The sequence below is a fragment of the Lepeophtheirus salmonis genome, chromosome 11, assembly GCF_016086655.4.
Source record: "Lepeophtheirus salmonis chromosome 11, UVic_Lsal_1.4, whole genome shotgun sequence".
NCBI classification, from domain to species: Eukaryota; Metazoa; Arthropoda; class Copepoda; order Siphonostomatoida; family Caligidae; genus Lepeophtheirus; species Lepeophtheirus salmonis.
The window spans coordinates 7692071-7714296 of NC_052141.2; the positions used below are offsets into that span (position 1 = coordinate 7692071).

Below are 22226 nucleotides of genomic sequence, written 5' to 3' on the forward strand. Positions count from 1 at the left end.
AAAATAACAAAACAAAATTTCAAAAATTGACAAAAAAAAAAAATTAGAAAAACAAATTTATGAAAAAAAAATAGAAATAAAACATTTTGAACAAAAAAATAACAAAAAAAAATTTCAAATGTTACATTTTTTATATTTAATATATTTCAAAAGTCCAATGCTATTAATAAAAAATGAAATTTGTTTGAATAAAATAGCAAATATTTAATTATTTGGAATAGTAAACAACATAAATTCCTTTATATGGAGGGAAGTACCGCCCATCCAGCCCACGCCCTGCGAATACATCTGATAATGTTCCAAGCATTCTTTTTTTATACTAATGCTTTTTATAGCAAACACGCAAAAGGTATTCGTAGGCAATACATGGAGCAGAGGACATACTTTAAATTCCGGCCATTCATTTGTACTCTGACCATTTACTTCCTTCTCCTAGTTATGATGACAATACAACAATAGGAAAATAAGAAAGAAACTGACCTTCAAAAAGCTTAAACTGCATTCCATATAACCTTACATATAAGTATTAAAAACTCGATATTTAAAGTTTAATTACGTCAAAGGAAGCATTTTTTTTTCATATGAGGGATGATAGGTAATTTCCTGAAAGGAAATTGGGGAAAAAAAAGAGAGACTCCAAAATAGCATTGGCAAAAGCTCAAGAAAAAAGTAGTGTGTGTGTTTTATTTTTTACATACCCACCCACCCTCAATGTTTGTATACATATCTATGTAAGAAAATGTCATCACCGTTATGTTATACAGAATATATATAGAGATCGCACGCAAAGATTCAGTTCTACCGTGGTAATGTTCCGTGTAGTTATATTTGTGATCGGGAGCGTTGAGTTTGGCTTATAAACCAGGGTTTATAAAGATTGGCAACACGATGGTAGCAGGGAGTGTGACGGATACAGTGGATGAGGAAAATTTGGCTGGTAAGGCTCTTTATTCAAGATAGAGTACCACGTGAATTGTATACAGGGTGTGATAGATATATTATCACCCTTTTAACAAAAAAGTATTCTTTTCTTTTGTTCAGAACTAAATATATTTAAGGAATCTTTCAATTTTTTAATTTTAGTGGTAACATATTTTCTCGATATGGGCTTGAGGGAGTATATCTTTTTTATTAACCATTGTTACAAAGTTATTTATTCGAGTGTTTCTCGAAAACATTCTGATGATGATGTGGGGGGGTCCACATTTTCGATTTTTTTTTTTGATCCATATTCATTCCAAAGAAATATTGAAAATACATAATTAATCACAAAAATTACAAAAAATAAATTAATGCAAAAAAAACTATTTTAAAAAATTATATTTTTTGGGAAAAAGTTACACAAATTCATAAAATTTCTTAAAAAATTATTTTTTTGGAAAAAAATAAACAAAATTATTTTTTTATAGAGAAATTGGAAATATTATTTTTTTTGGAAAAAAATTTCAAATATATATTTTTTTTAAAGAATAAAGCTTAAAATAGTTATAAAAAAAAATTCAAAACCCAACATTTGTTACAAAAACTTTTTTTTTTTTTTTGAAATATTTATCCAAAATCTTTTAAAAATTAAATTTAAAATTTATATGTAAAAAATTCCAAAGTCCATAGCAATTTCAAATAAATCTACTTTTTGGAAAAAAATTGAAAGATTTAATTTTTGGAGAGATATTTTAAACAAATAATTTTTTGGAAAAAAAAATTCAAATATTAAATTTTTTGTCAAAAAAACATTATATTAAAAATAAAAAATTCTTAATTTTTTTGGTGGGAGAAGTGGGGTGGGGCTTAAGCCCCTAATCCCCGCCACTTGTGGATGCCCCTGCCAAGTATTTGAAGGCTGGTGGTTTTTTAACTTTGAAGGCTGTTACTTTTCACATTTTTTCATCATTGCTTGTATCAAGAGCCGGCCCCATCTTAACTTATAGGGCGTATATCAAATAGTCATCCTTTTGTTACTCTTATTGCATCACGCAACCTTTCATTAGAAATGAAAAACAACAGACAAAATCATGTAATCGGCTGGTAGTTAGCCAAATTTGTTTAACCTACTAACTGATATGTATCTTTTAAGTACTTCCAGAATATTGTTGTCAAAATTAACTTCATAGTGTTCAAAACTTACATTGTATTTTATTTGATTGTTTATTAAAATATGGTTAGAATTATTTCATTAAAAGCGTTGCTATACATTTGTATAGGATAAACAAAATTTTCTTCATATTGTCCATATATACGACAAAAGATAAACAAGAAATTGTATAATTGTCCTTTTGAATTTGATCTTTTACTACAATTATTAATTAAAAGAATAAATTAGGTAATAACTATGACGTATCATGGAATCGTCAGCTGACAACATAAGGTATTTTTATGCTAGCAAGATAACACAATGTTATACACATAGACTTTTTGGAAGTAATCCTACAACCTTCAATTTTACTCATCTTTCAAAATTGATCTCTGTGACTTAGAGGATTCGTGTTCCTCAATTTTTTGAAGTCTGGTAAAATAATATTTGGGCTGTTAAGATTATGTAAGTTTTTCCTTTCTCTAAATAAATACTTATACCCTATAAATTGTTTTTTAGACAGGGCCCAATAGATAAATTAACATCCCAATAAAAGAAAAATGATTATATCCTGATTTTTCTTACTTTCAAAATATATATAAAAAGCCATAGTGTTTAAATACTCAAGTACAAATATATTTCGACATATTGTTTCATGAATGACAACGTTGAGGTGAACTCCACACTTCAAACATAAAAAAGGATATCATCTTTTTGTACAAAATTGGTATATATATATCAATAAAATGCAAATACAAAATTATCAGGCAATGGCGTTCTAGTAGATCTAATTTTTTATAATAAGCTTAGAACGTTTGTTATTTATTTTTAATTAGTGCCTCTATAAAAATTTGTCAAATCTTTAGTGTTTTATAATAATTTAAAATTCAAATAAAAAACAGCATTTAAAGTATTTCAGACGTATGTTACATTCAAATATTGTTGATTTTATTTGAATGTGAGGCAACCAGTCTTTGAATAGATACCATTTTTCACTTAAAAATTTAAAGAATTTGTAAGTAAATTTTATGCAGATAAACGTGGAGAATACCCTTTTTGCTTTTAATAGAGACTATCAATCATTTCTTGTTGGAATACCAGGTTTCAAATATAATATAACGAGACGTTATTTCATTTTTAGATGATTCTTTTGTGTACAAACTCCAAAGGTATTACTTTTTAACCTTTTTTTAGCGGTACATACAGTCAAAACCTGAATCCTGTCCTTACAAAAGCACAGCATATTTTGTACCCTTAAGGTCAAGGAAAGAGAAACACTGGAGGAGTTTTAAACATTGTAAAGCTGTACACGAGTCTCTTAAAATATTTAAAATGCATGGTATTTTTTCATATGGTTGTAATTATTTCATTTTGTTTGAGTCTCCTTTCTTTGGTTTAAAATCTGAAAATATATGAATGTTAAGTAAAGGAGTGCAAACATTTATCTTACGCACCTTGTAACTATATTATGTTGTATTTACTAATATGTATAAGCAAAATGAATAAAAATTGACTTTGTTATTTATGGCTGTTCATAATATTACATAGGTTTCCTTCCCAAGTTACCGAAAAAAAATTAATAAATGATGATTTATAAAGAAAATCGTTGCTTTCTTCATAATCTACCCCTCCCTCCCTCCCCTCCCCCCTCAACTCCTGCCGTTTTCTCTATTAAAAAAATGAGGCTATCGCTTTTACTTACATTCATAGTATAATGTTTCAATGTAAATAGTTGAGTAGTCTTCAACTTTGTGCATGTGTTTTATTTAAGTATTAAAAGATGCAGAACAACAGTGAAATAACTGAGCTACACCCTGCGTGCTCAAATCGCGGAAAGATCTTTAAAGACATTTTTCGATACAAAAAAGTATGAGGTTTTGGTAAATATAAGTTATAAAGTTTAGGTTTCAAATGGTACTTGTTATGATCAAATCAAACTACTAAATATGTTAGAAATGAAAGAAAAAAGATAAAGAGTTGCTGACTTGCTCCGTCCCGGAATACCAACGGAAATATCCTTGTTTACGAGGTGATAAGAAAAAGATCAAGGATTGGGAAAGTCTGGATAAAAGTGGAGGAGTTGAGCGAAGAATAAAGTGAGGAATACTAAGTTTTTGGAGCATTTGGAGGACACCATCGAGGACAATCCAAGAAAGTCCAATGGGAAAACTTTTATTGGAGTTGTGTGTCCCAGAGGCCACAATGCACAGAGTGGTATGGGACTTTGGTATGATCTCATATGTCAGAAGGAAAGGGCAGTTAATTAATGAACCGTTCTAAATCAGCAGACTGGATAATGAAAAGGGATATTAATTGGCCATCCAACTTTTGGCCGCCCATCTTCTCCATACCTTGCTCCCTTGTATGATTGAATCTGGAGTTATGTGGAAAGTAGAGACTATGTCAACCCCGGAGGATAATGCTGTAGGGGTCTATAGTGTCTTCATGCGCAGAATTGAGGCCAGTATTTAGGGAGAGAGGTGACATTTTGAGATATGAAAGTTGAACATGTAAGAAATTAATAAAGATTTTTTCTACCCCGAGACATCGTACTTGGCAAAGTTTTATCTACAATTCGTTGCCCCAAGCTGTATATACAACGTACTTGTTTGTCTCTGAATAAAAATATATGCAGAAAAACTATTTACATTGTACAAATGTGGTAGATTAACATCAAAGCAGTCTTGAACAAACATCAAGAGAAGAGGGAAAATCCCGACATATTTTTTTACTAGATATATTTGCTCATTGTAAATTCCGGTCAATATTTTGTGGACATATAAGAGTCAATTATTGGCATTGTATTCCAATTTGTGGGTTTAGTTATACTTCCATAAGTAAAATGGGATATTATACAACCTTGGATTGGGGGTTTTGGTGCTCTTCCGTACGTTTGAATATTCAAAATAGTTAAAAATAATTAAAAATAAGACTAATATCTGGCAGATTACTTGCTTATACTTTTTTTAAATATATTTTTCAGGCATTTTTAAAATGTTCTTTTTGATCATAATTTTGTATAAAGAATAAACTATCAAACTATTTGAAACAGTTTAACATCCAATTAATTATTTATGGTTTCTTTTTATATGGATTCTTAATTCCACGTTTCCTTTTTTTTTTAAATAGGAGTTTTTTAAACTTTTTTTTCCTGTTGGTATTTATAACTTATGTATAAATTATTTTGAATTTAATTATTTATTAAGCCCACTTATTTCATCCGTAAATTTATAACATAGATTTTTCTGTGGGTAAAAGGTGAGTCACTGTTATTTTTTTAAACTTGACAGTAACTGTCGAGTAGTAACTAATGTAAGAAAACATACGTGAGTTATAGGCCTATTATTCAAATTTACTGGTATGAGTTAAGATATCCAATTAGGATCTAGAAAGTTTAGAAATAAGATTGTTAAACGATGTAATAAAGTATTTTTAACACATTTTGGGTCAGATATATACAAAACTAGAAAATAGAAGCACCGATTTTTAAATTACAGAAAGGTTTTATTTCGTTTCTATAATGCTTCTATTTTGATATTCAATATTTCACTATTCTCCTTAATATTAACAAAACTAGGATTTTAACATTATATAACTTGGTTATTTGTGTAATCAAAATGGCCAATATCAACAATGCTGACGTCACGTGAAAACGCTCCTTACAATCGACAACTTTAACAACATAACGTTAAATTAGGGAAGTTAAAAATCACAGGCTGCATGATGCATTGAGAAATAAATTTTCAGAATTATTACAGTATATAATTAACTTTTTAAACCAGGCTTGTAAGCGTTCCGTTAATTTAATTTTTTATTCTGTATTCTGTGTTCAACCATTATTTCTGTTCTGCGTTCCAATCATAGTACCATCAACACAGTATGACAGCAAATCGAAACTTCCACTTTGATAGGGTCAAGGAGATCTCATTTGATAACTAAGTTCCAATATGTTTTTACAAAATAACCCACTGATATTAGCATTCAAATAGGCTTCAATTGACTAAAACCGGTTCCTTCATTGTTGAAATGGAGCCCAAACGGTAAATCATAGCCGATTTGGTTCGTGCACAGCACAGCAACAAGACAAGAGAAACTGGACCATGGACTAGTCGAATAGCTTCAAGAACCCCCGTTGCCTCTCCTTCACCATTGATGAGGTTCCTCCAATAACCCAAACTAAGTTCCCAGCCTCTGTGATGCCTCTGGAAATCGTGGCATCAGACGGAAAGAGGATACCCCGTATGGGTTACCCGAAGACCTGAAAATCAGGCCCATGGAGTGCCAGGACGTTTTCGATGAGGTGTTCTTGCCCTGGGCGAAGTCAAACTACTCAGAGTATAACTTTGTGTTCCAGCAGGACTCAGCCCCGGGACACAAGACTAGGACCGCGCAGCTATGACTCGAGAATAATTTTTCCAATATCTGGAAAGACGATTTGTGGCCTTCTTCCTCACCTGATCGGATTTTTCTCCACTATGGCATCTGGGGATAAGTCGGAAGTTGGACTTGAGCTCTCCACCATCCTGGTGTCGGCGCGTTAAATACCTACGCCAAGAGACAGTTGTTTTCATGTCCAAGAGCCACGTCGTCAAGGTGTTGTAGCCTTCAAGCCCAGTCTGGAGACTGTGGTGGCAGCAGAGGGCCATGTACGCTAAGAGTGTACGATTAGAGCTTTCAAAAATTGCCCCCTTACCCCCCCCCCGTCTGTGCTACTACAACAAAATAGGTCTCCTAAGTGTTGTGCTGGCTTTATCAGCACTTTATGGCATATTTAAAATATAACAACTTTGATATCTTAAACTTTTTATAAGTACTATTGAAACGTAACACGAAAATCTCATTTTTATCATCCAAGGCTCAGCGTTAAAAAAAACTATGTTCCATTCATTGAAAGCAAGTTCAGCACCATTTAAACCATTTATACTTATATTAATGTGGAATCTTTGATACATTCTATTATCAATAAATACAATACCTATGGTGTAATCAAAAGCTCTGTACCAAAATACAAATTGTATACGTACATTTATCAAGAAAAAAGAAAGGAGGCATAAACAGAACTCACCAAGAAAACGGAAATTAAATATGCTTTTATTCTTTAAATAAAAGCTCCAACAACAATCAATAACTCTTGTTCACGTACATAAAAAGTAAAAATGAGTTAGTGTATGTAAATAATATACTTATATCCAAGTATATTATGGATTGTTTTATAACTTTCAATTTTATTTAGATTCTAAAAAAAAAAAAACTTAAAAGTTGTTCACTCGTAAATGAGTGAGTGATTTGTAGGGTAGGTATTCTCTTCAATCCTCCTTTTGCATTGGTGGGTATACTTATCAATGTGCAATTTGACTATCGTGTGATAACAATAGAATACAATTTATCAAAATAAAAATTAGAGTCAACATATTATTAATTAATCAAAGTTCTGCCATAATGAAAACGAAGGGAAGGAGAGCAGTCGAATGTCCTCTAACATTTGGTCAGTTAACCGATCTGGCAGATCAGAGTTGTTAAATCCTATTATCAGCATCGTGGGCGTAAAAGAAATATCTTCCATGTTAGAAGATAGTGCTGAAAAAGGTCTACCATTTATCACAGATTCGACTTACAATAAAGCAGTCGACAGCTGCTCTAACGAGCCAAACGAAATTGTCGGTGAAGCATGGTTTTTGTGATTTTAATGAGACCTTCCCAAGTTCCACCTTGTTAGGGAGCTCTAGGCGGGATTAATTTCCAGTCTAATCCAAACTTAGTAATCAAAATATTTTACCATTTCTAAAGAAACAGTCCAAGTAGTCATTTCGGCAAAAAAACATATTTCAATCCTTGATAAAATACAAACTTTTTTGCATTGATGTTAATTGTTGTATGTTTTGGCTGGCCAATTTTTTTTTTTTTTTTTTTTTTTTTTTGAATTGGTAGTCTGAAAAATGAGTTTTCTATTCATTACCTGTTGTCTTTATTATTTAACTCCTGAGTGGTGAACTTCCTCTTCTAATATGTATAATTAAATTCGGTACATGATTTAACAGTCGTGTTTTCTCATAAACGACAATGAGTAAGCTGGAATATTTGTTGCAGAAGTACTTTTTAAGTCCCTGTTTGACTCAGAGTAGAAATGAGAATCGACATCTGAGTCATTTTGGGTAATGTATTGCAAACATGGAACCTGAGAACAACGTTGTTGGTCTAGGATTTGACAAAATAGTTAGCTATCATGGCATAAACAACGGTGCAGTAAAACTGACTGAAAAAAAAAAATGGGCGAAAAGTTTTCTACTTCGCTTGCAGACATCATATATCAGAGGTGATAATGGGAGGATCATGGAAATATATGTTTGGAAGAGTCAGGGTCTAGACAATACAATGTTTAATAAATTAAAATATGTTTGGTTCATGTTAGATAAGGACAATCCATGAATTTTAGCCAATGCTGAAAATGATTTGGATCCCATGAAGAAAAAGTCAAATAATAACATAAACAATTTTCTAGAGAAAACATCTCGAAGGGCAGACTTCAGATAAGAAGCGAAGCTGTGCCTAATTATTCTCGGCAAGAAAATTAGTCGAAGGATTCATTGGACAAAGACCCGTGCAATTCATCAAGAGCGTTGGATTGCCAAGAATACATATGCACTGAAAATGTGAATGTTTTTAAATTTAATAAAATACGAAAAGGACACCATCATTAAATTAGAGAGAATAAATAAATTCTTGGCTTTATTTTATACAAAGCACTAGAATACAGTAAAATCTACCCCCGATGCTCCTATCCAAGATTTACAATCGATTAAAAACATGCTTAACTATCAACATATTGATAATAAATTGCAACCTCTGTTCTGAAGAAAATGAGGAATCACAGTTGGTATCTGACTCAGGAATTAGTACCAATCACCTGATTAAGTTTACATGAGAGCATGACAACGCCTATAAAACAAAAGCAGGCAATCAACCTATCAAAAACCGAGAAGGCAGAGATTATAGAAAATGCAAGCCAGTTTTTCTAGTCAGCACTGAAGCTACATCTCTCAGAGACTTGTCAGGACCTAAATCACATTTTCTTTGATATAAACCAAAACATTTGTTAGAATTACTCTCATGTCGATTGCTGAGTTCAATAAGAATGTACAATCACAACTCTGCAACAAATATGAACACCCAAGGGGGTTTGGTTTGTTTATATAAATTTAAATAAGTAATTGAATAATAATTAATCAATTGCATATATTATTGTTTTGGGAAAATTGCATTCAACATCATGTCAGGAAACCTTTGTTTTCTTGATCGACGGAGTGGTTCCGCATTAGAGTCCATTCAAAAAAATTAAATTACTAATAAATGATGGTCATATTGAAGTATGTTTTGGTTCGTCAACACAAAAGCAAGTTTCAATGATTTGTCTCAATGTTGAGTCTTTGTATTCATTGACGAATTATACTGCATTTCTAATTTAACTGTATATAAATTACTCGTAAATTAATTCTCACAATAAAAAAAAAGGATTTTTTTTTTAAAGTAGTCATATCGGGGCCAATATAAGTCTCATAGATTAAAAAAAGGTTCTAAACAATAGCCTGAGTTCTTGGTTATCTGAAATCATCCTATAAATTAGAATAATAAGCTTATACTTGACTGAATATTTGGTTAAAGTACAACAAATGCAGTAAAAAATAAAATTGGGGTTTTCTCCCTTGTTTGTTTTATGTTCAATATTGTTTTTATGTTGATGCATCACACATGAAAATAATCCAAAGTTAATATACTTTGATATAATATGACAATATATCTGGCTCGTCAACACCAAATCAAGTTAGAATGATTTGACTCAATAATGAGGGTATATTGCATTTGTATTCTTAAACGAAATTACATTTTTATTAACAAATTATTGCAATTAAAAAATGCTAAATTGACCATCATTTATTTAAAAGACTATATCGGAGCCAATACATCATGCTCTTTAAACTAAAAAAAAGTTGTCAACTTTAATTCAAATTATTGGGTATCCTAATTTGACCCAGAAATTTAAATTTAAGACCTATTATGAACACAAATAGATCTATGAACTAATTTGCATTTATATGCAAGTTGGGATTTTCGTCTTTTCTTGCACTTTGTTCAATAGTATTTTATGTTGACACTTCACTTTTTACAGGCTTAATATTGTCTTAGAATTGAACAATACCTCATTACACATCCTTACCTTTGTTTTGAACAACTAGCTGGAGACGTCTTTGACTGCTTTTATAGTGACCATATTTCCTACAGAATGTGTCTAATCATACAAAAAAAAATTAAGGACCATATTTGGAATCTTATGTTTCTTTCAATTACTTTATATTATAGCTAGAACTAAAGAATAAGGCTTGTGTTACAACCTAAACAGATTTTTTTTTTCAAAAGAAAGTTTGATTTTGATTGATTTTTTTAATTCAGTTTATTTTATTTTTCGTTCATCGTTCAGCCATTATTTTTGTTCCGTTCCGCGTTCCAATCATAAGGCTGTACCAGGCTTGTACCGTATACATACAGTATATTGAATATATAAGGGGACGAAGTTTAAGTTAATGGCGCTGCAGTAGTGGGTTATGAGTCAAATGTTATCTGTGGCAAAGTTATGTTATTAATTGAATCTTGTTAGCTATTAATATTTATCGCTTATTAGTTATCAGTAACAACTAAAATATTTAAATATCTCGGGGATGGTTAATGCCTTGCTTATGCAATTTTGTCAGATGATGGATGAAACGTTTTGGTTCCATAAATACCGTTTCAAAGATGCACTAAAAGTACCATTTCGAGAATTAATACGGTTATTCGAGAATTGAATAATACATCCTTAATGTTATTATTATTATTTATTTTTTCAAAAAATAGGTAAAAAAAAAATATATATATATATAGAAGTTGTAGCACATACATAAAACTACAGTTTAAACAAAAAAAATTACTTAGTCCTAGACAAAAATTTATGATTTGTTACATTAAAAAAGATGGTATTATTATTTAATTATATGTATTATCAATAAAGGATTAAATATCTCATATATGGTTAATGCAAGCTTTATAAAATGTCGTTAAATGATAGATGAAATATTTTAGTTTAGTAATTTATGTTTAAAAATAAAATAATTTAAAAAAAAGTGACTTTTATCCTTATTAGTTATATTAACTTTGAAAAATATCATCTTTACTTGGAAAAAAAAAGTCAAAAGGATGACCATCTATGTTCCATTTTTGACACTAATTTGAATTTTTAATTCAATAAAGGACTTCTTTTATTATATCTGGGTTAATCAACATTAAATAAGTAAATAACTCATAATTATAAACATAAATGAGAATTGCCTCCACGACCTCTTCATTCAATATTATAATACGTTATTAATCATATGTACGTCATACATAAAGTTATTGTATTATTATAAAAGTTTAAAGCATTGTATGATCACTTTATGTTTTCTTTTCTTATAATAATAAATTTAATTGATTTACTTCCGCCCCGACAACAGCGTACATGAAATACTCCGAGGATAGCGCCCTTAAGTAATCTATAGTTATCTATGACGTACTTACACTTGAAGCTGCACAATTTTTGAGGCATAAAAAGTGGGATACTCCAAATGAAATCGCTAAATTAGCTTGAACGTTGAAAAACAAGATCGCTTTCATGAATATCTGGGGCACCAAAGCTATTTTTGTTTGAAATGTCTATGGGAATCATACCAAAATAATTAATGAAACTCAAGTTCAAAACACGAATAGCCGACTAAACATTATGATATTTTATTTTTATAAAAGTATAATAGCTATACCCGTTGTGATTCAATCATATCAATCTTCTTTTACTCCTCAAGTAAACTTAAGTGTTACACTTTATATTTTTAATAGCACAGTTACTCGTAATTACTCAATACTTTTATGAATTAATATGATGTGTTCTCTCCTCAAGATTGAAAAAATAATAAAAAGAGTTTGTTATATATTTTTTTAATATGTTGGGATGACTGATGAGTATAACAGTCTTAAGTCTGATCACTAACTTTGACAAACAAGATCTCTCTTCTCTCTGATAAACCCAATAATAATTAATTCATTTTTACAAACCAACATTTATATTTTATTCCAATCATAATACGAGGGTCGTTTGAAAGTCATTGCAAAGTCCAAAATATTGTTCTTCTGGCGTGTATGAGGGTTATGTTCAGTTACTAGCACCTTTTGAAATATAGGGTGGTTTTTTAATGATTAAAAGGGCTCAGAAACACATCTATTTATAATATTAATTTTGTTGTTAATTCTTTTCTTTATTTATAAACTATATCTTGTTGAAGTTTAAAGTTCAATGTGTTCAGATTTGAATGGACCCATAGATATAACATAAAGTAATTGAAAAAAAAAATATTTCTCATAAAAAAATACTTCGTTTTACTTTTTTACGATAAGGTACATATTGAACAAATCATTTTCAATATATCTCAATATTCGATTAATATTTCGAATACTGTAATAGTAAGAATATGAAGGCAAATTCGTAGATCAAGGTAGCAAAAAGCGTTAATAATAGTTACCTTTACATTAGAACATATAAACTAGTGTTGGGTTTCGATCAGGAACTCCTAGACCAGTCAAAAACCGTTCTATTTTTTGTTGGACCGAATTAATTCTGTCCAACGAAAAGCCTGGTTTGGACCAGTCTCATATAAAAATTCAGTCTAGATCGGTCCAAAGGAAAAGTTCGGTCTAGATCAATCCAAAGGAAAAATTCTTTCTAAATTGGTTGAAAGAAAAAGTTTGATCTAGATCGGTCAAAAGGAAAAATTGGGTTTTGTTCGGTCCCAAAAAAAATTTAGACCGATTTTATGGATAAATTGTTTATAACATGACGTCATATGTTTTTTCAAGTACAATAACGTTATACAAAGTTTAAACAGAGATAGCTTGGATTAATTTTTTTCAAGCTGTAAGCCAAGGTATACAGTATTTGTTCTAAAACTTATAATGTTCTTTTGAGATTTGTGAACAACACAATGACAGTTGATCAAGAAAAAAAAATTGTCTCTCATAATATATGAGACCGAATAACACCAGTCCATAGTATTTGACATTCAAATCTTATTCTGAATCGTAACTATACTATAAAATTTCAATTTTTTAAAGATTGCTCATAGGTCAAACCTAATGAGGTTGAAGATTTTAATTATAATTTTACTATTTTCAAATATCAATAATAAATTTAGGTATAGGCCTGGGGGCGTTCCAAGACCTGAATTCTGTTGCATTAGTTTAATGTTAAAAATCCTGTTATGACTACAAAAATCGAGAAAATAAATGATAAATATTTAAATTAATCTTACAAAACATGAGTTGTGGGATTTAACAAGATATAATTTATTATTCTAATAGTACAAACTTTAAATTTTTAATTTTGTTCATTTCCTTAAATCAAGTATTCATTATTTTGTGTGAACTTTGGTAAATAAAATATTTAACCATGAATTTTTATTATGGTAGCTTTCATATTATAATTCTGTACGCCTCAGTACTGAGATTGGAAACTTAAAAAATCTTACAAACACAAAGGAATTTTTTATAATGAAAAAAATCAATTAAATTCACAAAATCTCGATTAAAAATTGATTAATCTATAAATAAATCCTAAAAAAATATATATTATGAAGATAAATATAATAATTTAATGTAATGTTTCAGGTGCATACTTAAAAATATATTGACTATAAAATGTAGATTCCTTTGAATAATTATCATTTTCATCAATCTTGTAGTGTAAAATATCTACTTTACTTACATAGGGCTAACATGTAATTTACTCATCATATAACGGGGAATATAATTGAACGAAACCTATATTATAAATTATTTATTTGCAGGACTTCCCTGGAATTTCCTGTAGGGGTGTTTAGTTGATTGAAAAACGATGCATTTACATACAAAGTAATTTATTTTTCCTATTCTGTAATTTTATTGAAATTTATTAGAGACATATTTTTGAATGAAAATTGTCATTAATATGTTTTAATCAAATTAATATTTGGGAAAGAAGTAGCCTAAGGTATATTAATAATTTTATTGATATAACTATTTCATAAGTAAAATAAGGTTTTTTGCAAAATTGTTTAAAGCTGATGTTTTAAGCATTCTAAAGCAGCGTTCCCTAACTTTTTCTAACTGAGGTCTGGTCAACGCTTGACAATACTACGGCAGACTGGGTAGGAGAAAGGGGGTTGAATTACTAAAAACAATCTATGTTACTCAATTTGAAGTTTATTAGAACATTGCTCGAACAAAATTTGTTTGCTTAGCCCCAAAAAATTTCAACAAAATTATAGATTTACTTATATAAATAACTTTATTTTATATACAAAGTGTGTTCAAAAAGTATGATGATTTTTCAAATTTTGCAGTCATGTTACTTTTGGTATGAAGGGTTTTTATGCCTGTACACTTGCCAAAAACATATATTTACTGTTTCACAAATAATATGTTTAGTTTTTTTGGGAGAGCCCTTTTGCTTTTTTGGTTATTTTTTGCTATTGAAAACATGGATCAAAGAATTTAAATCAAATTATAGGTAAAGAATGAAATTAATTGCCCCCAAACACTTGAAATGTTGACAATGACATACGGTGAAACTGGTTTGAGTAAAAAAAAAAAAATTACAATTGGTACAAACTCTTCCAATAAAACTGGTAAGATGTTAATGACAAAACTCGATTTCGACTCCTAAACATGTCAACAACAGATGAAACGTTGAAGCAGTGAACTTTTTTTTAAAAACCGGTGAATCAATATCAGAAAAGGAACCAATATTGACATAGTGGTTTCCTCGACCCATTAATTTTTTTGCAACTTATTGGGCATGAGACAAGTGTCAGCAGAGTTTGTTCCGAAACTGTTGAATTTTGACCAAAGAATCGTCGCATTTTTGGTCCAAAACAACACCAAAATCATGTCTTCAACATATTCACTGGATTTGGCATCATTTTACTTTTTCTTGTTTCCAAAACTGAAGAGACCTTTGAGTGTACGTAAATTTGCAGTAATTAGGAGATAAAGATTGCAGATAGATTGCTTCCAGGGGCTTCATGTTGGGTGAGTACGAATAGCAGAGAGCCCTGGATACAGCATGAAAAAAAATATATTGCTTATTCTGAGACATTATTATTTGGCGAGCTTTAAAATTATTCTATAACTCGTAATTTTGTTCATGATAGCTCGTAAGAGGTAAAAACTGAAATAATTATTCAAATATATATAAACGAGCAAAAATTAAAGCAATTTTGTCGCTCTCTTAAAAAGTTGAGCGTTCTTCCTCTCAAGATTATTGAGCGGCGTTCGCATTGCAATCAAATAAACTTTACTTTATTATATTGAAATTGTTTTTATTTTGGTGACACTTCAAGTTATTCATTTCATATTTTTTACTTGGTATTAATTTAATTCAAAATGAAAAGTAAAAAGATTTTTTTTTAAATGATATAAGTTCTTGGATATTTAAAAGTGTATACATCTTAATAAATGATTTCAATTCATTTGCAAAGAAATTACATTACTCTATTTTTTTCTTGCAAAAAATAGAGCTGTAACTAAAGAGCTTTTAAACTTATATGCATAAACTGTCAGATAAATTTGTCAAAAATAAATATTTCTTACACACTCGTATGACAGCATCACTTCTTAATTGACTAATGTATACGTAAAAAACAAAAGAACTATACAATTTAAACTAACAATTTTTGCCTTTTATTCTTGTCAAAAGTCTCTGACTGTATCATTTTTAATCTATTAGATGGTTTATAAATATTTTCTTTAAACTCAAATACCACATTTGAAGGGTGATCTATTCTTGATATGTATATCATATTTAGTTAATGTGATATGTCCATAATTGTATGTCTGTTTGCCACATGGTTATTTGTTAAACTCAAAACTAGAAATAGAGTGGCATAATTTTCATAGAAAAGGTCCTGTTAACAACCTAACGGCCTATTACCTACGCTACAAATTTGTGGCCCCTCTAAAGTAAAGCAAGATTTTCATCAAAAGTGTGGACTATTTTTGTATTCTTCAACGACGAATTATCCTCAATTTCTATGATTACAATGGATATTATTATTCTATATTTTTTTATCGAAGTTACATGACTCTTGAACATAATTAATATAAACAGTTTCCGTTTACTTATTATACAAAAATCCCACATACCTGGGCTTCAATTTGGAAGATTCAGAGGGTTATTTAATTGTTACCTATCAGCAGATGGGAAGACTAGGGTGGATTTTTAAATGGGATAGACCCATCTCTAGATAAGGTTGAATCACGTGCTATAATTGCAGGCAATTTTCTAACAACATATATAACTCATGTTTAAACTTGGTTATACATAGATACAATTAGTTATGTAAAAAAATAATTATTTTACATACAATAATCGAATTGGAAGAAATGATTAAAAGTGGTTTTGAGCTCTGCACGGCGCTGTTTAAGGGTTCACGATAATTACGAGCCGTATGATATTGTTCCTTACATAGGACTCAGTACTATAGTTTTGTCCAGTTCTATTTCGTTAAGGTCCAATTTAGTCCTTAGACTTATAAAGTTCGATCCATGTTTTTATTTCTTCTTTATTTAATCAGCATGGTTGTGGCCATTTCAGGTTCAGCGATTCAATTTGTACCGGTCTCGGAATTTTCATTTCAACAGTTTTGGTCTCAGTTTCGGTTTAGCCTTAAAGGTTTCAGTTCCTGTCTTTGGTTTCAGTTCCAGTCTTCGGTCTCAGTTTCTTATTACAGGGTGTCCAAGATAAATTGGAACTCTCTTAAAATTCAACCTGCTTGATAAAAATGGAATTTGGAGTGTATTTGTTAATATGAAAAAGTTAGACATGATATTAAACAATAAATTTATTCAACATGTACTCCCTCAGCAGCCACCATCTTCTCCATCCTCCCCCTAAAGGATTTCCACGCCCTGATGACTTCCGCGGAATCGATAGCATTCCATTCCCTCGTAATGGAGCCCTTCAGGGCCGCGATGGCTGACCTTGCACACCTCCCTCTCCAACTTCCCTTACCAGTAGTAATCACACGGATTGAGGTCGGGTGAATTGGAGGGCCAGGTGTTGCGATCCCAGAAAGTGATATCGTGGGAGTTGAAGAGGTTAGTGGTCCTCATGGAGATGTGTGCGGGTGCTGAGTCTTGTTGGAATATGAACTCCCTCCCAGTGGCCGTATCCTTCATCCAGAGGATGACGAACTCCTCCATGACTTCGCAGTACCTTATCAGATTAACCCTTTCCTTGGGATTGAAGAAGAAATGAGGCATCACCTCACCAGTACTGCAGATGGCACCCAGGGTCATCACGGAGGCGGGAACTTTGTGGTGAAGACCGCAGGGACCTCTTCTCTCTCCTTGGTAATCCACCTGTCATTCTGGACGTTGTAGCTTCTGTCGACAGTCCAGTTCTTCCAGTCGGAGAAGAAGATGATTCGGTCACTTTTCATGTTGTGGGCCTTGCAGAAGACCTTCCCCTCAACCTCCCAGGCAATGAATACCCGATACAGCGTGGTATTGGGTAGTTAAGAAGCATGTTGATAGCAGAGGGGTTGTGTCCCGCGCGAGCCAATTCGAGGATGGCGTCTCTCCTTGCTTGTTCCATGATGCCTATTGTTTATTGTCAAAACAATTGTCGTGGAAGTTATAGTGTATTGTTCACGCAACCTTTTATATTAATATGATTTAACCCCGAATATCCACATTATGGATTTGGATGAAGTTTAAAGTAGTTCCAATTTATCGTGGACACCCTGTATACAGGCTCAGTTTAATAAAAGGCACTTAAAACAAGGGACATCACTAGAAAATTCGGGCCCCTAACTTATATTATACACAAACAGGGCCGCAGCTACTAAATACGCAAGTGCATGGTGCCCCAAGTTCTTTCACGTGCCTTGAAAACGATGTTTCCTTAAGACAATGGTTTTCCAAGTTGGACCCGTGTTGTGAAGATAAGGGGGAGAGCGCTGGAAGATGGAGGATTAAGGATTGCTTTCAGTCTATACATACATAGTGCACATTTATTGTACAAAGGGGGGCTCAGCTAAAAATGAATTATTGTACGGGGCTTTAGCTTAGTAAGGTTTGGAAAACCCTTATTCCTACCAGTTCTAGTTGGAACTGCTAGACCGATAATCGCAGAACCTTCTTAATCAGTTCTAGTTCTGGGAGTCCAAAGGACCGATCTTAAAATAGGACTAGACTGTGTTAATAAAGACTGACATAACACCACTTATTAGATTAATATAATTGTTATAATTCATTCATAAGAGAATAATTATCACTAATTTCACATAAAAGTTTTCTTCAACTTAAAAAAAAAAAAAAACTTTTTAAAAACAATATATTGAAAGTTTTCGTAGGTTTGCAAATAGAATATTTATAAATGTGTTGAAAATCAACGCAAACACTCAATACAGGATGTATCTTCTATTTTCAAAACCTTAATGGGATTTAAATAATTTATAATTGAACCTAAATGGCCCCCTTTAAATAAAATATGTCAATTGTATATACTTTTATTATAACCCTCAATTATGGCTATGTAAAAGATAAATTTGCAACGCAGCCGAAGGCTTAACAAGGGATAAACCTATTTATAAAGTTCAAAATAAATTTTAATATCTAATTTCTCGGGGTGATCTAATCTTCATAATAATCAATGTTGATCAAAAATACTCTTTTTGTAAGTTTTTTTTGTTTAAATATTAAAACTAATGGCTGTTTTAAAATTTAAGAAAAAAAAAACAATTAAAAAATAAAATTATAATTATATACAGAAATGTGTAGTTTTTTATTATGTTTTTTTTAAAAAGTTTATAGCATAGATATGTTAGAGGATTCCAAAAAAATTAGATTTGAAGGCTAAAAAAATGTTATTTGATGTAGCCTTTTCTTTAGATTTTAATAATGTCATTCTTTTGTATGCTTTTTCGACAGCGACATAGTAATCTGAACTTTTGAACAGAAATGACTACTTCATTTTCTCAGATCTTTAATTCATACAGTATCACATGGATGGTTCCTGTCAAATTCTTGAAATTATATCAAACAATATTTGAATTATAAATTTTTTTTATAAAGACTCAAGTGTACTTAATAATATATTCCTTAAAAGAACTCCTTCTTATTAAACTGAAAACGAAATGAGCGCCCCCTTTAACTTTGTTAACATACCTAATAATAATTCTTTAATTTTTAAAGGAAATATTAAAATCAAAACAAACTAATATGTATTGAACTTAGAAGATAAAAGAGCACACCCAGTAAATTGTTTTTGTTTATCCATAATCCCTAAAAAAAGTTTTAATATTTTCCTTTTGAAGAGTTTTGCGATTTGATCCTTAATTATAAATGCCTCTATTACTTTTTTGTACTTTAAATATTTTTGAACCTCATTTTGTACACTCTCTATGGATTTGAAAATGTTTAAAAGAAAAAAAAACTTTTATAGAGTTAATTTAGTACTAAAGTATATAAAAAAAAAGTTCAAAAATATATTTTTTAATTATGTAATTCCTGTGGAATAAAACAATCTTTATTCTAATCAATATTGATGAGAAATCTTCTTATTTAAGGGGTTATTTTTGATTATTATTACATGAAATAATTAGTATATGTTTTATTATGTGATGCGTAAACTAACAGCCACCTAGAATTATTTTTCTCTAAAACGGAATGAAAATTACATCTTTCTTACCTTTAAAACAATCCCCAAATTAAAATTAAGATAAATTAAACTTATATCATTGTCTTTTTATTGATTCAGTATCTTGTTCGGAACTTAAAAGGAATACTTCCATTTTTAGGCCGAAAAATGATGAAACACGAGACTCTTTTTTAGGCCTTTATAACTTATTCATAAGACATAGTGATGAAAAATATGTTACTTCATACTATTCAATGTATAATTAAAAACAAAGAAAGATTTATTTAAAAAATATAAATCTCCAAGGATTTTTGTACTATTACGTAGTGATCTCATTTTTTATGTGGGGAGGCTAATGAATCGGCAACATTAGGATCATCTTTTTTTCTGATTTTAATACCAATTCTATTACATTATGCCATGTAAAAGGAAGATCGACGTAATCAAAGGAACATACTTATAACTTGATCATCTATCTCAAGAAAATGGTTGAGTTCGGATTCCAAATTCCAAGAGAGACAACCGGAGGAGAATGCATCAAAGGAAAACTATCAAACGTCATAAAAAAGTATAGAGGACTCCTTCCTTGAATACGAAATTCTAGAATTAATATAATGGAGAGATCCATTCACGATGGGTAGATAATTTCACTATTTCAAAATGGGATCACTTAGAAAATACAAAATTGAACAAAAATCCATCTAGGTACAAATTTTTTAAACATATATTTTTTTCATTTATACATTGAATATTACTCTATAATATCAGCTATTTATATTCTTGATTACTATTTTTTATAAGGGTGTAAAGAAGAGTGTCGTTTTTATTTTCTTTTCAGCAAAAAATGAATATATATATCGATTTCAGAACCAGATATAGAATCAATAAAAACATATTTTAAGCATAAAAAAATACTTATACATAATCTTTATTAATCCTACTACTAATTTGGGGAATATTTTAAGAGTAAAAAATAACTCTGAACGATAATAGTAATAAATTAATGTAACACAAGATATTTCAGAATTCAGATGACTGAGAAAAAACTAAGACCAGTTTTAAATTTTGCGCTCAAAGATAAATTCTTTCTTTTGCTTTGATAAATTTGTCAATACTGAGTGTTCCCCTTTATCATTGTCAACTCCTTTCAAATAACTATTTTTATTCATCAATTCAGTGTGTCACAAACTGCATTTAAAGTAGGCAAAATAATCCCAAGATTAAGAGTATGAGAATTGACATATTTTATTGTTGAAATGATCCATATAAGGCCTCAAAAAAATTCTTATATCAAATAAAAGTTTTAATTTATAGCTTAAGTTCTTTGGTAGCTCATAATTATCCTACAAATTTGAATTCAAGGCTTCTGACTGATCTTAAATATATTTTTAATATGTTAATTTGTAAGTTTATAAGGTGGTTTACTGATACCTTCGGAATTTTCATTTGCTATAACTCAGCAAAGATGAAGGAAGACATTCGCACTGAAAATACTTTTCTGTGACTAGTTGAATTCTCTTTTTCATATAAGACTTTGTTCAGGTAGAAGGTCAGGGACATAAAAGCTGATTGCTTTCTAAAACATTTGAACTACTTGAAAACAAGGGGGTCTTCAAATGTCATTGTGCGTGTCGATGAGAAAACGTTTGAATGGACAGATAAATAAATCCGCAAAATGCAAGACTGAATCCCTACAACTAATGAAATCCAAGAATTCGGCAAGTTTCTTAGGGTTTAAGAGGTTTATCCCGCAATGTTTCGATTATACCACCACATTTTATGGAGGATGTACTTAAGATAACAACAGCTGAGTAATTAAAGATCCTAAAAGGCATATTGCTGCCCTGGATCGAGGAAAAGTTTGGTATAAACAATGTGGTATTTGTGACTAGGCTTCCCAGGCAAATCTGTTATTCCTATCTGAGAGGTTCCTGTTTTTCATGAAGGCAGAAATATAGGGAAACGAAATCCATATTAAAATATTTTCGATGAATATTTGTTGGACACCCTTCAAGAACAAGTTTACAGACTCTCCTACAGTAGTAAGTGCGCCCTAAAAGCTAGGATCACCAAAAACTACAGGAGGATCCCAGCTGATCATGCAATAAATGTTGCAGCACAATTCAGGCTATATAATACAAATTTTATTAAAGCTAGAGACAGTCAGATTAAAAAACCAAAAAAAAAAGAAACCAGTTATAACCATTTTACAAATTTTCATTGGCAATAAATCAATATATGGCAATTCTATAAATTTATAATTTGCTTCGAGGTACATGGTACATTCATTTTTAATATGCTAGAAACTGCAAAGTCAAGGTGGTAGAGAGAAAAGCTGGAGGACGGCCAAATGTAGGCAGGTCAGAAGTACCAATTTTGTTGCTACAAATTTTTTTTTGTCTTCTTGGCTGTATTGGGATG

General features: G+C 30.7%; 1 protein-coding gene across 3 annotated transcripts in view; it reads left to right on the forward strand.

Annotated features, from left to right (window-relative positions):
• The window catches only part of LOC121126034 (uncharacterized), a 69842-nt gene that overhangs the window by 34094 nt on the left and 13522 nt on the right, over positions 1-22226 (forward strand). The window contains exon 1 of one of the 3 annotated variants that reach the window (XM_040721324.2): positions 122-937. The exons of the other annotated variants lie outside the window; for them this stretch is intronic. Coding sequence (XP_040577258.1) covers positions 889-937 — 49 coding nt within the window. The 5' untranslated portion in view covers positions 122-888. Of the gene's footprint in view, positions 1-121; positions 938-22226 lie in introns of those variants that run through there. 3 annotated transcript variants of the gene reach the window in all.